This window comes from Panthera onca, chromosome B4 (assembly GCF_046562875.1).
Source record: "Panthera onca isolate mPanOnc1 chromosome B4, mPanOnc1 haplotype 2, whole genome shotgun sequence".
Lineage (NCBI taxonomy): Eukaryota > Metazoa > Chordata > Mammalia > Carnivora > Felidae > Panthera > Panthera onca.
The window spans coordinates 55,757,722-55,777,227 of NC_138345.1; the positions used below are offsets into that span (position 1 = coordinate 55,757,722).

A 19,506-nucleotide genomic window follows, 5' to 3' on the forward strand; every position below is an offset into this window, starting at 1 on the left:
AAAAGTCCGGAAGGATTATACCACTGAAATGCCATCATTATTATAGAAAGAGCCATGAAAGCCATCAAGCCTGAAACAATAAACTCCTGCTGTAAAAAAATGTGTCCAGATGTTGTACATGACTTCACAGGACTTACAACAGAGCCAATCAAGGGAATCATGGAGGGGAGCCTGGCTAGCTTAGTTGGTAGAACATGTGACTCTTGATCTTAAGGTTTTGAGTTCAAGCCCCACAATGGGCATGGAGACTACTTGAAAAAAAAGACTTTTTTTAAAAGGGGGGAATCATGGAAAAGACAGTGGATATAGCGGGGCGCCTGAGTGGCTCAGTCAGTTCAGTGTTCAGTTCGGCTCAGGTCATGATCACGCAGTCCGTGAGTTCGAGCCCAGTGTCAGGCTCTGTGCTGACAGCTCAGAGCCTGGAGCCTGCTTCAGATTCTGTGTCTCCCTCTCTCTCTGCTCCTCCCCCACTCATGCTCTAGCGCACGCGCGCTCTGTCAAAAATAAATAAACATTAAAAATTTTTTAAAGTAATAATAAAAAGATTGTGGATATAGCAAAAACGGTGAAGGGTGAAGAGTTTCAAGGTATGGATCTTAGAGAAATTTAAAAGCTAATGAACACCACACCAGAAGAATTAACAGAAGACAACTTGATGGAGATGAGGGCTTCCAAACCAGTGCCAGATAATGAGAAAAAAGATGTAAAAGAAGCAGTGCCAGAAAATAAATTGATATTAAACAACCTGACAGAAGGGATCTGAGTATTCAAGACTGCTATTGACTTCTCTTACAACATAGACCTTTCTAGGATACTAGCACCGAAACTAACACAAACAGTGGTACTGTACGGAAATACTTTTCGAAAAATGAAAAAGCAAAAATGTTAGAAACTGCAAATTACCATGTGCCTCCCTTTCCTGTCTCCCCTTCCAGCTCTTCCACCTGTTCCATTTCTGCCACCTGAGAGCAAGACCATCCCCTCCTCTTCCTCTACCTCTACATATTCAACATGAAAGCAATGAGGATGAAGACCTGACAATCCACTTCCACTTAATAAATCATGCTGTACAATTAATAAGCGTATCTGTTGTGTGAGTGTCTTCATGTGAAAATCTAATAACTGTACAGTAAGAACCGTATAAGGCATTTCTGTGCCATCATCAGATGCCTAAGTAGTCATTGTGTACTAGACTTGTATAGAAGCGGTTAGCCTATACTTATATAGATACAGGTGAGCAATAGTTAATACAAAATTAATCACATTATTTTTGTTTTATAACTTTGCTTTCAAAGAATTATATACCACACTGTGCCTCTCCATTATTGGAAAAACTGTGTATCAGCCTATCATCACGGGTTTTTTTTTTTTTTTAGCTACATTTCTAATACAGCATTATTACATTTCTAAAACTGCAATACTGTGTATCATAAAAATTTTTCAATAAAAAATTTTTTATAACAATTCATTTGTTAATGTATAAGCAAGGCTCCTGTGAAGCAATCCTATCAATTACACTAGGCTACCATAAAGCAATCATACTGCTGCTTCTTTGTTACCAATGTATAAATCATTATACTTCTAAATGAAGAATTTCTTTTTCACAGTATCTTTCCATTTTTGATGTCTAGTGTTAGTAATATGTGGAACATCTACTGTGTTTTGTATCATTTAAGACAATATTGATGTAGTTATAGATGATTCACCTTGTAATCATACAGTGTAAACTTACAGTATCTATAACACAGAACAGTACTATAAATATATTTTCTCTGCCTTATGATTTTATTTATTCTGAGAGACAGAAAGAGAGGGAGAGAGAGCACACACATGGGAGAGGGGCAGAGAGGGAGAGAGAGAATCCCCTAGCAGGCTCTACACTGTCGGCAAGGAACCTGATGTGAGGCTTGGTCTCACGGTTTGTGAGATTTCTTCAGCCAAAATCAAGAGCCGACACAAGTCCACTGCTTAACCCACTGATCCATCCAGGTGCCCCAATGATTTTCTCAGTATCACTTTCTTTTCTCTAGCTTATCTTAGTGTAAGAATATTGTGTATAATACATTTCACATACAAAATCTGTGAACCAACTTTATGTTATCAGTAAGCCTTCCAGTCAACAGCAGGCCATTTGTAGTTCATTTTGGGGGGAGTCAAAAGTTACATGTGGATTTTCAACTGTGCTGGGTTGGGAGAGGGATGTCAACTGCCCCTAAGAGGCCCCACCCGGTTCCAGGGTCAACCATACATCAAAAGATGATCAACCACATTCATACTATAAGAAATGCAAACTAGGGGCGCCCAGGTGGCTCAATCGGTTAAGAGTCTGACTTCGGCTCAGGTCATGACGTCACAGTTCATGAGTTCGAGCCCCGCATCGGGCTCTGTGCTGACAGCTCAGAGCCTGGAGCCTTCTTCAGATTCTGTGTCTCCCTCTCTCTCTGTCCCATCCCCACTCATGCTCTGTCTCTCTCTGTCTTAAAAATAAATAAAACATTAAAAAAATTTTTTTTAAGAAATGCAAACTAAACCAACATTTTTACCACATTGGCAAAAAATTTGAAAACAGTGTTGATGAGGTGCTCTAATACTTTGTTGGTGGGAATATAAATTAAAACAGTGTTGATGAAGTGTTCTAATACTTTGTTGGTGGGAATATAAATTAAAACAATCTCTAAGGACTGTAGTTTGACAATGTATCAAAATGTTAAATGCCTATACCCTTTAACTTTATATAGAAGTGCACAATGACATATACAGGCAGCATCATGGTAGCCTAAGACTGGAAATAACCTAGATATCCACCAATTTGGAACTGGTTAAATGAAGTATGGTAAAGACACACAGTCCAAATGCTAATTAGAAGAATGAAGCAGTTCTCTGCACTGGTATAGATCACCAAAATAGATCTTTCTTCAATGGAACAGCATGTATAGCATTCTTTGGGGGAAAAAAATGCCAAAATGTTATAAGTCATGTAATATATGCCTACATACTGCACAGGTTATTTGAGAATGTACAACAAATGGTAACAACGGACCCTAGAAAAAACAGAACAGGTTGGTTAAAAGAAACACAGTATGAGAGGTTGACTCATTTTGTATCTTCTGATTCTGAACCATGCACATACACTTCCTATTTGTAAAATGTATTATTTTAAAATTCAAAAACATAAAAAATTCAAATCATATTATATTTTCAAATATATTCAAATCATATTATATTCAAATCATATTTATTTTGATTAAAATTATAAAATTCTGGATCCACTTCCAGGAATTTATCCTAAAGAAACATTTTCACATGAGTCTCCTTCCTTAAAAAAAAAAAAAAAAAAAAAAAAAAAACTAAAAAATCTAGTCATTCAATAGGAAAATTATTGAGTAAATCACATGTATCCCCACTAAAGAATGGAACTGATTTTATGCACTGTCATGTGGAAACGTCAATGACACAATAACTGAAAAACAAGTTATAAAATATATAAAGCATTATTACAGTCGTTTTTTAAAATATGATAAAACTTTTTTTTTTGAAAGGAAGGAGGGGGAGTAAACAAACACATGTCAAAGAACTGACAGCAATCATCTCTGAAGAGAGGACTGACATGGTCGGAAATACAGTACAGCGTACAGCATAGTAAGTACAAAGGAAGGGGCGTTCAAGTTTTACTTCTGAATTATTTCAATCTTTTGTAATGGGAGCTATTCATGTATTACTTCAATAACTTATTTTAAATCACAAACAGTAAAGAATGAAACTTAATGGGGATGGGGAACCCTGAGAAGAACAGAAATTACTGTTCAGTTACAAATTTCATTACATTTTAATATTCAAAATATCAAGGAAATACTTATTGCTTAAATTACCCAGTAACTGCTTAATTTGAAGTAAAATGTGGTTAGGATCATAAAACTATTCAAAACCTTTCGAAAGCCAAATGTACTTAACGGTTTGGATTCAACTGCCAAAACTACCATATCATTCTTTACGTTATGAATTCAGAGCCCCCTTCAGGTTTGTCCCACTATACTGTACTGTTATATTGTGCCTTTCATTGCTTTTTTTTTTGGTCAACTGCCCATTCTAGATACAGTAAAGATCTGATAGCTCCAAACTGCATTAAACAAACATTTTAGAAAAAGGAAAAGGCTAAAGTGTGTATTTTTGCAAATTGTGATGATTCCCCTTCTACTAAAGAATCATAGTTCATTTGGTCTTATTTAATTTGAAGGAGATTTTATTACCCAGCAATTAAATGAATGCCTTACAACTTTATTAAAGAACCTCAGGGATTTTAATGAGATTCCCTAGTAAAGTAAAAGCATTCTCTTTCCCCACTCATTAGCTAAATTACCTTGAGAAAGTTATTTAACCTGTTATTTAAGGCTGTTTCCTCTTCTGAAAGGGGGGTTGTTGTAGTACATGAAAAAAATGCATGTAGAGACCTAGCAAAATGTCTGGTATGTCATTAAACATTAATTTCTTTTCCTCTCTCTGTTCACTCACAGGCTCCTGGGTAAACACAAAATGACAATATACCTTGCTGAACAGTTTGTAACATGCACATTAATACCAGCATAAACTTCCATTAATACTTCTTTTATACAGAACTTCTACCTCATTTATCCTGGAAATTCCTGCAAGAATAAACATCTTTAAATACTACTTGGTCTTCACTGGCTTCCTAAATTTCTCACATCATATGTAGTAGAAATTCCCTCAACCAATGCAATCCAGACCAGTATTTGATCAGTTCATCAAATAATATGGTTAAATCAAGGAATCATTAAAAATGATACAAACTGTAAAAATTTTAAGATAAAACATACAAATAAATATTCATTCCTCTATCTTTGAATGTAAGGCTAAGGCCTCTTATTTGAGTAAGGGTCCACTGTTAAGAGTTCTGCATCATCTTTTTTGCATAAGCCACACCCATAATGTACCATCTGTGATTTCCAGTTTAGGTTTTTTTTATGATGGTAGAACTTAAAATTGCTTGTAAAAATATATGAACACAGAATCCTAGATTTTTTACAATCTTTTCTTCATCTAATTCAAGAGTAATGTTTAGTGACTGTATCCATATGTCTTTACATAACATTATCAACTTCATTTTCACACTTATTTCACCAATTTACATAAGGTTTAAATACATTACAATAACAAATAGAGTTGGCATAAAACAGGTTTGGGGAAAAAAACAAAACTGCCTTTTGGTAAAGTATTATTAGCCAACTGATGGGAGAAGCACGCACACAGGCACACTGGAGAATAACCTAGCAATGTGGGTATTCAAAAATATGCTTATGGATGGGGCACCTGGGTGGCTCAGTTGGTTAAGCATCTGACTCTTGATTTCAGCCTCAGGTCATAATCCCAGGGTCCTGAGATTGAGCCCCCTCAGGCAGAGCCTGTTTAGGAGCCTGAGCATGGAGCCTGTTTAGGATCTCAGGATTTTCTCCCTCCCTTTCTCTCTCCCTCCCTCTGCCCCTTTCCCCTGCTCATACTCTGTCCCTAAAATAAAAAAAGAAAAAAGAATAGGCTTATGGAAGGAATGCAGAACACTGGGAACTGTGATGAGTGAATTAATGCAAATTTGTTAACAGAGCTTCTACTGTACAAACTTCCACCCCATAGTTTTCAGACCATTCAATAATCTGCATCTCCCTACCTAGCAAATTTTATTCCCCACAAGAATCCTCCCTTCAATTACATATGCTCTATCCCTCTCCTTTTGCTTTTACCAAGTTTATCCTATTCATCTGAAAAATGTCCTTTTTTCCTCTCTGCCTATAGAAATTTGACCATCCTTCAAGTCCAGCACAAAGACTTCTCATGACCAGCTCAGGCACCATTATCTCCCTCTCTTACGAGCTTATACAGCACTTACAGTCTACATCACACAATTTATCCCTTTATTATACAGTAATCCTTCATTATCCCCTTTTTCCTGCATTAATCTTTCCCTTTCTGCTGGATTTTTCCTGTTACCACACAAATATGTTCTAATATCTTCTAACTTAAGTACTGAAAGACACATACTCCCCAAATAACACACCATTTCTCCTCTCTTCACAGCTGTATTTCTTTAAATAATTGTCCATTCTTGCCACACCTCTTCCTCACCTCCCTTGTACCCCTTGTTAACCCTCTTTAACTCATGGGCTCTTTAACTCATGGGCTTCCTTCACATTCCTCTTGTTGGCATCAGTAACAACCTCCATATTGTCCAATACAGTGATTTCTCTGTCCTCTTTACTTGACCTCCTCAGTGCCATTTAAATGGTTGAGGGCTTCCTCTTTCCAGAAACTTCCCCTGTTGCCTTTTCAGACATTACTTTCCTGATTTTTCTCTCCCCCAACTGGCTGATAATTTCTGTTTTCTTCCCCTGGTCCCCCTCCTCTAATAGACATTTAATATCAAGTTTTTTCAAGGATCCATTCTTCTCTCTCCCCTCATTCAGAGGTTTAAAAAACGGGACAGAACCAACTCCTAAGGGAATTTTAGAAATTTCTATGGGTGTTTTTGTGGGGAACAATAGTAATATTTAGGAGGAAGGACCAGAGAAAGTAGGTGTCCTGCAATGCAAGAAATAGTCCCCTACAATGAAGACTTGTCTCATGACTTTCAAATGTCCTACCAGACAGTCACAAAGGATTAAAAACCCATCTCATTCTACAGATAAAAGTACTGTAATGGAGTTTTCATATACATAATTGTCAAGAAATAAAACCAACGTGTAAATTAAGAGAAAATTCTGCTTTTTCCCATGAGTTGACTACTTTGAAAGATCAGATAGCAATGAAGGCCATCTGAGATGTCAAGACTGCACAACTGTCTCACTCTCTACGGAGTCAGATTCATATGATTTTTATACAAAGTGAGGCACTCCCTCTCTTGTATCCTTGCTTTATTTTCTCCATATTCTCGCTATTTAACAGAGTTTATCTTTTCTTTAATGATCTTCTTTATGAATTCCCTCCTCTCACTAAAATGTGAGTTCCATGATTGAAGAAATTTTTGTCTAATCCACTGCTATATCCCCAGCACATTGTATTATACTCAGTACAGTGATGGGTATATACAAAGGCTTAATAAATATTCATGTTCTCAATCTGATTACTTTGCATCTTCTACTATGTTAATGAACAAGTACTTCCATATTGAAATACAAATTTTAAAAAGTCTCTTATCATACTATACTTAGAGCAATATATTGATTTTTAATTGTAAGGATTGTTTACATCAGCTACAAATATCATGCCAGCGTAGTAAAGAGTGGATTTCAAAACACGTGCTATATAAAGTGGGTACTGGGTCTTAGAATAGAAAAGCACTGGCCTGTATGAGCTCATTTCTAACTCACACCTCTCTTCTAAACACCACACTCAGAAATCTAACTTCCTCACTGACAACTCCAATTAAAGTTCTTAAAGACGTCTCAAACTTAACACACCTCGACGGAAACTGACTCTTCACCTACTCAATCAATCTCTATCAATCCCATGGAGTCTCAGAAAATTACCCCCAAAATTCCAGAAAACTAAGAGTCATCTTTTAGTTTCCTTTTCCCTGGTCCCCTACTCCAGTCGACCAATAAATCCTCTAGAATCCCTCTTCATGGTGTATCTGGAATCCATCCACTTCTATTACCAAACCAACATTTTGGCTCCCATCTTCTCTTTTTTGAACTATTATAGAATCTCGTAATTAGCTATTTGCTTCCAAATAGCTTTCTCTTTTCAGTTATTTCTCTTTTCAGTTCATACTACAGGTAGTAAAAAAGAGTACTCATCTCAACAGCCGCTTACTACAGAATTTGGAATAAAATCCATACTCCCAATCACGGCCTCTAAGATCCTGAACGATTGGCTCCTTGACTAACTCTACAACTTTATCTTACACCATTTTCTCCTTTACTCACTATACGCCAGTCATACACATCTCCCTTCACTTCCTAATACACTCCCTAAGCAGCTGGCTCCTTCTCATCCAGCATGTCTTCTGATGGACACTTCCTCTGAGGTCTCCCCCAATTACCCAATCTAAAACAGATGTTCCTTGCTACTCTCTATTGCTTTCATATCACTCATCACAGTTCCATATTTAATCATTTCTTTGCTTTTTAATGTCTGTCTCTTCCACCAAAATATAAACTCCATAAAAGCAGGAACGAAGTCTATTTTGTTCACTATTACGTACGCATCAGCTACACCAGTGACTAGCACTGGACCTGGCAAATAGCACTTATAAAGTATTTGCTGGAAGAAGGAATTAATAAGTCACCCTTAAATCCAACCCCTCCCTTGCCAGCAAAACCATTGATTCCCAAGGCATTATTTTACCTAGGAAATGTCCCTTAAGTCTTTCTCCTCTAGTTGGTTCCCATAGCCATTCTCAACATGCACATACTGCCTGGATAATTTTACCACCTTCTTAACTGATCTCCCTGCCTCAACTCTCACTTGTCTAGTTCATCAATAACATTATCATACAAGTCATCCTATAAACAACCTAATACAAACATCACCTTATTTCAATTCTGCTTAAAAAGTTCTCTTTGCGGGGTGCCTGGTGGCTCAGTCAGTTAAGCCACCAACTTCAGCTCAGGTCATGATCTCACAGTTCATGAGTTCGAGCCCCGCATCGGGCTCTGTGCCGACAGCTCAGAGCCTGGAGCCTGCTTCGGATTCTGTGTCTCCCTCTCTCTCTGCCTCTCCCCTACTCACACTCTGTCTCTCTCTCTCAAAAAAAAAACATTTAAAAAAAGTTCTCTTTGCTTACCCCTGCTTATAAAGGAAAATTATTCAGTACAGAAAACAAGATTTGGCACCAACCTACCTTTCCAGGCTCATCCCCCACAACCTCCACTACTCACATATTCCCTTTTACTCCCAGACACATCCCAAACTAAGATAGTTCCCTGAACATACCATGTATCCCATCCTGTGCCTTTGACGTTCCTTCTGTCTGGTAACATCCTGAGTATCCTTCAAGGTTCAGCTCAAATGTCATTTTCTTAGTAAGACTTCCTAAACCTTCAGAGACAGAATGAAGTTTCCATATTCGACAACACTCATCACCTTGTCCAGAGAGGCAATGTTAGCACAGTGGTTAAGAGAACAGACCACAAGGCTATTTACATGGTTAAGAAATCTTAGGCAAATTATTTACTGTTCCTAGGCCTCAGTTACCTTAACTGTAATATGGGATAATAATATAATAGCAGGACTGTTGTAATAAGAATTAAAAAGTACTTAACAAAAACCTGGCAATAATGAGACTCAACAAATGTTAGCTATTAGTTATTAACCTCAACTATATGGGTCAGTCTCTGAGCTACCTAAAAGCAAAGACTTTGCTTTGGTAATTTGTGAATCTCCATTACCTAACAGCTGACCCAAGAACACACACAACATGTTTTCTCAAATGAAAATGAAGTTGGGATTAAGAATAACTATACCAATGTTTGGGAGGAAAAACTGCAATTATTAAGTCAGAAAACCTTTAGGGAACATCAAGAATATTTTATACTGAGGGGTGCCTGGGTGGCTCTCAGTCGGGTTAAGCATCGACTTTGGCTTAGGTCATGATCCCACGCTGGTTGGTATGAGCCTTGGGTGGGGCTCTGTGCTGAGCCTGGAGCCTGCTTCAGATTGTGTCTCCCTCCCTCTCTGCCCCTCCCCCATTCGCGCGCGCGCGCGCGCTCGCTCTCTCTCTCTCTCAAAAACAAAAAGTAAACATTAAAAAAAAATTTTTTTAAAGAAAAGAATATTTTATATTGATATGAAATCAGGTTGTATATTATCCTGTAGCTATCAACTCTAAGCATTAATAGCCCAAATGATTATTATTCTAATGCTCTGGCTCATCATGTCAACTTTCACTACAATTTTTACTTGGCTTCTTTCAGACTTTGGGTTATTACCTTCCGGGCCCTAGGCCTGTGCTAATTTGCATGAGCTTTAAACTAATCATGACTTAAAAAGCAATTTTGCAATTTAAATCCATGGCACTTAATTGGCTTCCTACCTCAAGGCACTAAATTACCCTAAAACAGCTCATCAGACCTACCAGTCTCTACAAGAGCAGAAAGCTTTCCTGCTGTGTTTTAACTTAACACTGATGATTCAGAGAATGTTATGCTAAGGGGTGGATCGCCACGCCTTCTAGGTCTCCAAGTGCCCATAACGGACTGTATCTACATTTTTAACGTGATCTCCATCACTTCGGCGTCAGAAGCCACCCTCCTAAACAGAAGAATGTACGTGTGTGTGAGTTTCGGTGGCTGAGCGGCCACGCCTCAGGATCGCTTCCTGACTGGCAGGTGGCCTGTTATGAGTCCTGACATCAGGGTCACCCCAGCATGCAGAGCAGTAACTGCCTCCCCGCGCGGCGCGCCACAGACGCCTGTGAGCGCTGCACCCATCACATGGGCTGCAATCTCGTCAGTCAGCCCTCAAGGGACGGCTGGACAAGCACCGCACAAAGGACGCCAGTCGAAATGAGAATGGGCTGAAGAGCTGGGGGTGAGGTGGGTAGGATCCTTCACAGGGCTTGGCACTCCCTGTGCTTTGAGGGGCAGGACCTTGCACCAACCTCCACGAAGGCATCAGTCAGGTCACTAGCTCGGTCCATCACTGGCAAATGGCGCCCGGCCACGATTTTCACCTTCAGCTTCCCAGGCATCTTTCTCGGCTTCGGCCTCTCCTTGGGCTCCTGCAGAAACAAACAAGCGAGTCTGCGCCGAGCTCCAAGCCCGGCGGGGGAGGGGCGGGAGCGCGCGGGGAGCGGCGCGCGCTGCCGGGAGCGCGCGGGGTAACTGACAGTGGAGGGCGCGCTATGGCGCGCCGCGCCGATGGTTGCCACTCACTCTCGGATGAGTAAGGGGGCTGTCCCGCGCGGGCGCTGAAGCCTCATTCCGGAGAGGCAGCCGGACGAGTGGTCCCGGTGGATTCTTCTACCCCGGTCCCACAGTGCTGGTAAGAGAAGCAAAAGCCAGTCAGCATCCCGTGGAGCCTCTGCCACCCCTACTTGTATTTTCCTCCCCCCAAAATGGCGGCTTTCGGGGCGTGGAGGAAACATCGATCATTCGGCGCTCGGCGCACTTTGTAGGGGAGAACTTACATTCACGGAGAGCAGATGGAGGGGGCGGGACGGACTTCGAGGAAGCCAGAGGGCAGGGAAATAGGTCGAGCCCTGCATCATCCACCGAGCCGAGGCTGCTTCCCTGAAGGCGACCTGACTGCGTCCTTCAGGGACGAAGCGCTGGTTCGGCTCCGTGACTTCACTGGTCGCCGCCTTCCCAGCTGCAAGGACTTATTCTCGAAGGGTATAACGGAAGGGGTAGCGGCGGAGAGTGCTAGAGGAGCGATTGCCATCGGCCTTTACCCGTTAGTGGTTCATAAAGTCTGGTTAGCTGGTTTCTACCTGGACGGCGTGTAGTTTTTGTTTTATACGAAGGAGAGTAAGAAATTTCAGGGATATCTCGGGTAGTCAAATAAGTCTTCTTTAGCAACATTTTTTTAGTCAGTCATATACACGTGTACTGGGTTGTAGATGTTACTGGTTAGGTCTTGGGGGAAAAAAACAAAACTTTGAAATCCAAAGCCACTGCTTGAAGAAGTCTGCCCTGCCTTCTTAGATCAGGTCAGTGTGCTTAATAAGCGCAGACAAGCCTAAAGATAAGACCTACTTTACTGGCAGGAGTTCAGGACCTCCTACCCTGTGAAATTTCTAGTCAACTGCGAGAAACCAACTAGATGAGATTAATTAAACATCTTGAACAATCAACCCAATTATATATATACATAAACATGCAAAAAAAGAGGCATAATCTATAGGCTCAGACCATCAGAGAAAAATTAGGGAAATTAAGGCACACTGCACAGGATGTAACACAAATCACTCCATACCAAATATCAAAAACAGCATTAACGGCACATGCCATATCAAATACCAAAATCACCATTAACAATGCCAGTAGAAAGATTTTACCCCCGGATTCATCAGGAATGGAAAATTCCCAAATGAAGATTGTTTGTTTGTTTGTTTAAGCCAATATAACTTTAACTTTGAAAACACTGAACAGGTCCGGGTGCCAGGCTGGCCCTGAGGGTGCAGCGTGTGACTGTTGATCTCCAGTTGTGAGTTGGAGCCCCACATTGAATGTGGAGATTACTTAAAAATAAAATCTTAAAGGGGCGCCTGGGTGGCTCAGTAGTGTTAACAGACTTCAGGTCACGATCTCGCGGTTTGGGAGTTCAAGCCCCTTGTAGGACTATGTGCTGACAGCTCAAAGCCTGGAGCCTGCTTTGGATTCTATGTTTCCCTCTCTCTTTCTGCCCCTTCCCCTCTCATGCTTTGTCTCTCTCTCTGTCAAAAATAAATAAACATTAAAAAAATTTTCTAAGGCAGCAAATCCTTCTATAGAGGGAATGTTGTTCACATTAAGTGAGAAGTTGAACTTCCAAAGGGAAAAGAAAAAGGCTTCCTCAGAATAAAAATTTTAAATATTAATCACTGACTTTTTGGAGTACAGAAAACTATCCATTCAAACTATGACTAAAGGCTAGAAAGCCACAGCTCCCAGGTAGATTTCCTTAGATCCTACTGCAGCTTTCTGTGCAATCTAACTACTCTTAAAATGCCCTTACAAAACTCTCATGGTGAGCGACAGACACTATGTGACCAGTTCATTTCGGTATGTTTTGTTTGGGTGGTAGATTTGAAATAGATTTTTTACTGAAATCAAAGTATTACCACGCTACCAATTCATTAAAAAAAAAAAAAAAAACTAAAACCTAAAAAGAAAAAAATTAGAAAATTGAAGGTTTGCAACAATCTTAATGGAAAATAATGTTTTGTATTACAAGATGTTGTAATGTAAAAATATATTTGCAAATTACACAATTAGAGGTTAACAATCTCAGCTTCCTAATTAGTATCCTGTAAGGTACTTGTTCATACCTGTTGCCTCAGGCTTCATTAACAGGAGATTATAATTAAGATGCTTCCTGAAGACTTTTTTTTAGTAGAATTAAGCCTGACTTCAGTTTGTTTTCTAATAATTGTACTGGTTTGTTTTAATTCATGCTGGGCACAGTGTGGACTTTTCCTGACTAATCTATCATGATCTGGTTCCTGATTAACTTTTGTAGCTTCATACTTTACCACTCTTTTTGCATCTCAGATCCTACAGTAAATAAAGTTAATATGTATTGAATATTTCCTATGTACCTGCTACTGAATTCAGTGCTAGGGAGCTTTAAAAGCTCCCTAAAATTCTACGCAATAGGAATTATCAGCCTTCGTTTTATAGGTAATGAATTTGAAGCTTTGCAATGCTTACTTGGTGACCCAAAGTCATAGAGCTGGTAATGTTGGAGGCAGGATTTATATCCAGGCAGTTTGATTCCAAGAACCCCTCTTTAAAGGCTGTGTGTAATTTCGAGGGCACCTGGGTGGCTCAATTGGATAAGCAACTGACCCTTGATTTCGGCTCAGATCATGATCTCAAGGTTCATGAAACTGAGCCCCAAGTCTGGCTCTGCTCAGGCAAGATAAAAATTGCTTGGGATTCTCTTATCTCCCTCTCTCTGCCCCTCCCACACTCGTCCTCTCTCTCAAAGACACACTTAATAAAATTTTAAAAAATAGAGGCTTATGTAGTTTCCTATAAACTATGCATATTTCTCTGTCTAGAATGTCTTGCTCATAGTCATCCTTGCAAACACTTAAGAACTCGTAACTCAATTTAAGTATTACTTCTTTTTTTAAATTTATTTATTTTGAGAAAGAGAGGTGGTGAAACCAGGGTAGGGATAGAGAGAGAGGGAGAGAGAGAATCCCAAGCAGGCTTCATGACTTCAGTGCAGAGCCAAACTGAGGGGCTCCATCTCAGGAACCACGAGATCATGACCTGAGCCAAAATCAAGACAGAGATGCTTAACTGACTGAGCCACCCAGGCACCCCTAAGTGTTACTTCTAACATCTTCCCTTATCTCCTTCTTGATAAACCTACACTCCCACTTCCACTGCTATGCTGCTACTAAATCCAATATATCTATTATTACACTGTCTATATACATAATTGTTTTTCTGTGTCTCTCCCCTATTAAACTTTGAGTACCTAGAGGAGAAGGACTGTTTCCTGTACATCTCTCAATTCTCAGTTCCCTCCCTGTGCCTTTCATGTGATCCATAAATGCTTACAGAAGTAAATACTTGTGGAATTAAATGTTCATAACGTATACATTTATTGCTTTGCTCTCTTTTCTGGCTTCCTAAAATGTTCCTTTTAATCCTTCTCCATCCTCTCAAGGTTAAATTTCTCAAGGGTTATCTATATTTGGTGCCTCCTCCTCACTTCACAGACACTCTTAAAACAATTTCTGACTTTAGCTACCACCACTCTACCAAAACAACTTTCACCAAGGCCATCAATAACTTTTGGCTGTAAAATCCAGTGGACAGTTTTCATTTTACAGGATTCCGTAGCATTTGACACTGTTAATCATGTTCTCCTTGAAATGGTCTTCCTCTTCATATTCAGACACCATGCTTCTCTTATCTGTTCTGCCATATATATATATATATATATATATATATATATATATATATATAAACGTATATTTCTGCCTTCTCAGCTTCCTCGCTGTCCTTAACAAATACGAGTTTTCTTTAGGGTTTCAGTTCTTGTCCCTCTTCTAACTATAGTCTCTCCCTAGGTGATCTCATTCATGCCCATAATTTTGATTTCTTTCTATTGAGCTGAGGATTCTAACACTTTTATCTTTAGCTCACAACTTTCTTCGAGTATCTGGACCCATATATTCAATTGCCTAGTTCCTGTTTCCATGTGGAGTATCAAAGTGACCTTAAAATCCATATCCAAAACCAAACTTATTTTGTTTACCTCTCCTACAACTGTAACAACAGCAATTATAATAACAACAACAAAATAAAAAGCCTGGTCCTCCTCTACTGTGTTACCCATCTCAGATTGCAAAACACCAGCTACCTAGTCAAGTGCTCAAGCTGAAAGTTTGAGGGTAGGTACAAATGACAACTTGAACACTCAGGTACTTTTACTTCTCAAGCAGCAAATCAGCTGAGTAAAGGGTAAAATTGAGTTAAATTGTTAGGTAGACTCATCTTCCCATTGGTTCCCTTGTAGCTCATAAAGGAGTGTTTCATGTATGGTGGGCACAGTGGCCACAATAAGTTAAAGTTTCTCTAGATTGGAAGATTACTGAAGTGGGAACACGTTGCTTTGTATCAGTATCGGTGCATTTGGTGTGCCATGTCAACCTGGTGTAATGAAAAGGTTATAGGCCTTGACTTTCTTATTGTGCCAGCATCAGGACAAGCCCTCCTACTTGTGCCTGTACTGCAAAGCCTAAAGGTTTTCCACTTACGTCTACTTAAGGCCTTTGTGGAAAACTCTAGCCACAATTGATAATAATCTTTGATTCTTCCTCTTCTTTACCCTTGATGCCCAATTAATTTCTCAAATCCATCTACTTTCCACCATTATTTCTCACCTGGAAGACTGGAATCCCCACTTGTACTCTTGCTTTCATCTAATGCATTCACCATAAAGTAGCCCAAGTGATCTTTTAAAATCGTAATCTTTCCATTACTCTGTTTTAGAGGAATTTCTTGCCAAAGATCAGGGGATACTCCCTTATTCTTGTCAGACCCTTTTCTTTATAAGAAAGTAAAAATGTTGAGGGGTGCCTGGGTTGCTCAGTTGGTTGAGCATCAGACTCTTGATTTTGGCTCAGGTCATGATCTCACGGTTCATGGAATCGAGCCCCACGTCAGGCTGTGGATTGACAGTGCCAGAGCCTGCTTGGGATTTGGTCTCTCCCTCTCTCTCTCTGCCCCTCCCGCACGTGTGCTGTCTTTCTCTCTCTCTCAAAATAAATAAATACTTAAAAAATAAAAGATTTTAAAAAAATTAAAATGTTCAGGGGCACCTGCATGGCTCAGTCGGTTGAGCGTCCGTTTCTTGATCTCGGCTCGGGTCACGATCTCATGATTCATGAAATTGTGAGCATCGGGCTCTGTGCTGACAGCGCAGAGCCTACTTGGTATTTTCGTTCCCTTTCCTTTCTCTGTCCCTCCCTCATTCACTTGCTCTAGGCCACTCCCAAAATAAATAAATAAACATTTTAAAAAATAAATAAAATAAAATGTAAAAGTAAAAATGTTCTGAAATTCAAGAGAGAGACATCGAAGTGGGTTTTTATTTTTGTCTTGTTGGGTTTTTTAAAGTCAGATTATACCTTCTTCCCCTGGTGTTAATCTATCACCTAGCACCGAATTATTCCATTTCAAATGAATTGTTCAAATAAATTGTTTCATTTCAGTATCTACAAACTGAAGTAGGTCCCAATTCACCTCACTTCCCAGGACCCAAGTTATATGTCTGACCCTTAAAAGTTAACACTATACTTCCTCCTATACATACCATTTTTCCTTTCCCAATTAGATGGCACTAACAGAGTTTTTATGATCCTATAAGCCATTATCTTCACAGAGACACTAACACTTACATTAATTAAATTAATTACATTGATATATAATTCCCTAACCCCTTGAGGGTAACTTCAAATCTTTTCCTATTCTTAGGGGAGGAGCCCAGTAATCTATACAATATACACTGGAAAGCAAAGCTAGAGATATATATTTACTGAATTTGTCATTCAGCAAGATTCAGCTCCCAGTGTGGAGAAGCATTATTCAGTAGAAGAGTGCTGACAAGTGGAATGGTTGCTAATTACTGCAATTGATGGCAAGAACAAAAGTAAGCTGAGTTTATGGCTTGTGCCCTGCACAGCCTACTGTGATATGACACCTACTCGGTCTGTTCCAGATAGCTACATAAGAAATTTTTAAACCTGCTATAGGTTGTGTTGCTTCCCACAGGAGGGAGTAGTTTTACATGTTACAGGTGGTATACATGCAGACAGCAACTGCAGTTCAGATGAAGTTGAAATTTTAACAATACTTGCAGAAACCCTATTGGAACAAGATAAGTTACATATCTTTTAATACTAAAGATGTCAAAACTTAAAAAAATAAATCAATAAAGATGTTGGGACTTGAATAATATTCCAAGTTTAAATTCAGCTACATACCCTGGGACCTTACCCACTGTTACTCCCCTTGTGTCTTGGCCACCAAGTAGATAATCTCTATAGTGTCTCCCATTTGGATAAAGAAACTGACCCATCACTTCCCCCAGCTGAGGGAGGTTTGTTTAAACATCCCCTGGTTCATATTACTCTTCATGCCTATTTACTGCTATTCAGATAAAAACCAAAATTTAAAATCTAGACTGTAAGAGTCTGTAAGATCATGTAATCTTACATGACTTTATTTTTCATGACTCTTCCACTGACCTATGCTGTCTGCATTGATCTCTTTTCAACTGCAAAAAACCCTACCATGTTCCAATTCTTAATTATTGATGCTGTGTGGAAAAAAGAAAAATTGAATGTATTCCTCACATCATAATGGTTGGAACTTCTATCACAAAGAATGAATATCCCTGATACATAAAGAGCTTCTAAAAAAGCTAAAATCCTTTTGGAAAATGGAGGAGAAATATAAACAGATGGTTTATAGATAGTTAAAGGGCCCTACAACATATTAAAGAATTCTCATAATAACGATGCAAATTTATAACAAAAGGAGTTGTTATTTCTTGCATACCAGAAAGGGTATAATCCAAAAGTTTGACAATATACTCTGTAGAAAGGCTGTGGGGAAATAGATTCTATCATATACTGCTAGTGGGAATGCAAAATTACATAACCTGTATGGAAGAGAATTTGGCAAAATTCAGCACAGTTATGTATGGATTTGTGTTTAACCCAATAATGCTACTTTTAGGAATCTACTCCAGGGGCACCTGGGTAACTCAGTTGGTTAAGCATCCAACTCTTGATTTTGGCCCAGGTCCTGATCTGGCAGTACATGAGACTGAGCCTCGTGTCAGGCTCTGGGCTAACGGGGCAGAGCCTGCTTGGGATTTTCTCTCTCCCTCTGTCTTTGTCCCTCCCTCCCCCACTTACTTTCACTCTCTCTCTCAAAATAAATAAATAAACTTAAAAAAAAAGGGGGACTCTATCCCAGAGAAACACTAACAAAGCTCAAAAAGTTGAGTGTACAGGCTATTAATGGCAGCATTCTTTGAAATGGCAAAAGACAAAGAACAACACATATGCCCATCATAAAAAGACTGGTTGAATAAACTATGTTATTTTGCATACTTAAATAATATACAACTGTAAAATAAAAATAATATCTATATACTATTATAGAGTAATCATCAGAATATACCAGCTAAGCTTTAAAAAGAAGAGGGGAAAAAAACAAGTGTCTTTTATCTAAGAAAGGGGAGGAATAATAATACAAAGAAATTGTACTTATGTATATTATTTTTATTTCTATTTATTTTTTTAAATGTTTATTTCTTTTGAGAGAGAGAGTGAGTAGGGAAGGGGCAGAGAGAAAGGGACAGAGGCTCCGAAGCCAGCTCCATGGTCACATCAGAGAGTCTGATGTGGGCTCGAAGCCACAAACCATGAGATCATGACCTGAGCCTAAGTCAGACGCTTAACCAACTGAGTCATCCACATACCCCAGGCTTATATGTCTTCTGCTTTGATACAGTAAGACATACCCAGCACCAATGAAGTAGTCCTGCCAAAAAAGAAAGAAAAAAGAAAGAAAGAAAGAAAGAAAGAAAGAAAGAAAGAAAAAAATTGAGCCTGAATCTGATCAAGTCTCTAATTACCAGTTTCACAGAAAATACAGACAAACATGTTAAACAACACCATGGGGATGCAACCCAGATAATCCAACACATGGGCAATTCTATAGAACAAAAGACCCAGTTTCTTATACAAATATATTGCAAGGCAAAAAAAGGTGGTGAAAGTTATATATTTTAAAGAATTTAAGACATGATTCAACCAAGTGTTGTCTATGACTCCTGGGTAGATCCTTATGTAAATAAATCAACTGCAGGAACATTTTGGAAACAATTGGAAACATTTCAATTTTCATTAGATGCTTTAATTTTGACAAAATTTTGACTAAATTTTAAATTTTAGTGCTTTAATTTTTACTAAATTTTAATAAATAAATATTTATTATTTAATAAATAAATAAATATTTATAAGTATACATTTCTCAGGCATAATAACAGTCTTATAGAAATTTTAACTCTTTATATTTCAGAGATCCATATAATAATAAAAGCTTTATTTTAAAAGTTCTTCTACCATGGGGCATTTTACTCACTTTACTATCTGGAATACTCATGACATTTGGGTTGAAATCTGAAAGATGAGTAGAAACCCAAATGTTGCTTCCTCATATAAACTTTCCCAAATCCCCAGACTAGGTCAGCTTCTCCTGTTATGTAGTGTCCTAAATACCTTAAGTTATCCTTTCTGATACTAAAATAATGGTAACTAGA

The 19,506-nt window shown here is 38.8% G+C and overlaps 1 protein-coding gene and 1 long non-coding RNA gene across 24 annotated transcripts in view; one reads left to right on the plus strand and one right to left on the minus strand.

Annotated features, from left to right (window-relative positions):
• The window catches only part of C2CD5 (C2 calcium dependent domain containing 5), a 102,918-nt gene extending 91,924 nt beyond the window's left edge, over window positions 1–10,994 (minus strand). For all 23 annotated transcript variants that reach the window (XM_078450030.2, XM_078450028.2, XM_078450025.2 and 20 more), the window contains exons 1-2: window positions 10,881–10,994; window positions 10,607–10,726 (exon numbers count right to left, since the gene is read on the minus strand). In XM_078450030.2, coding sequence (XP_078306156.1) covers window positions 10,607–10,696 — 90 coding nt within the window. In that variant the 5' untranslated portion in view covers window positions 10,697–10,726; window positions 10,881–10,994. The remainder of the gene's footprint in view (window positions 1–10,606; window positions 10,727–10,880) is intronic.
• The window catches only part of LOC132694607 (uncharacterized), a 45,409-nt gene continuing 36,779 nt past the window's right edge, over window positions 10,877–19,506 (plus strand). The window contains exon 1 of the long non-coding RNA XR_009617396.3: window positions 10,877–10,989. This is a non-coding gene — a long non-coding RNA (uncharacterized LOC132694607). The remainder of the gene's footprint in view (window positions 10,990–19,506) is intronic.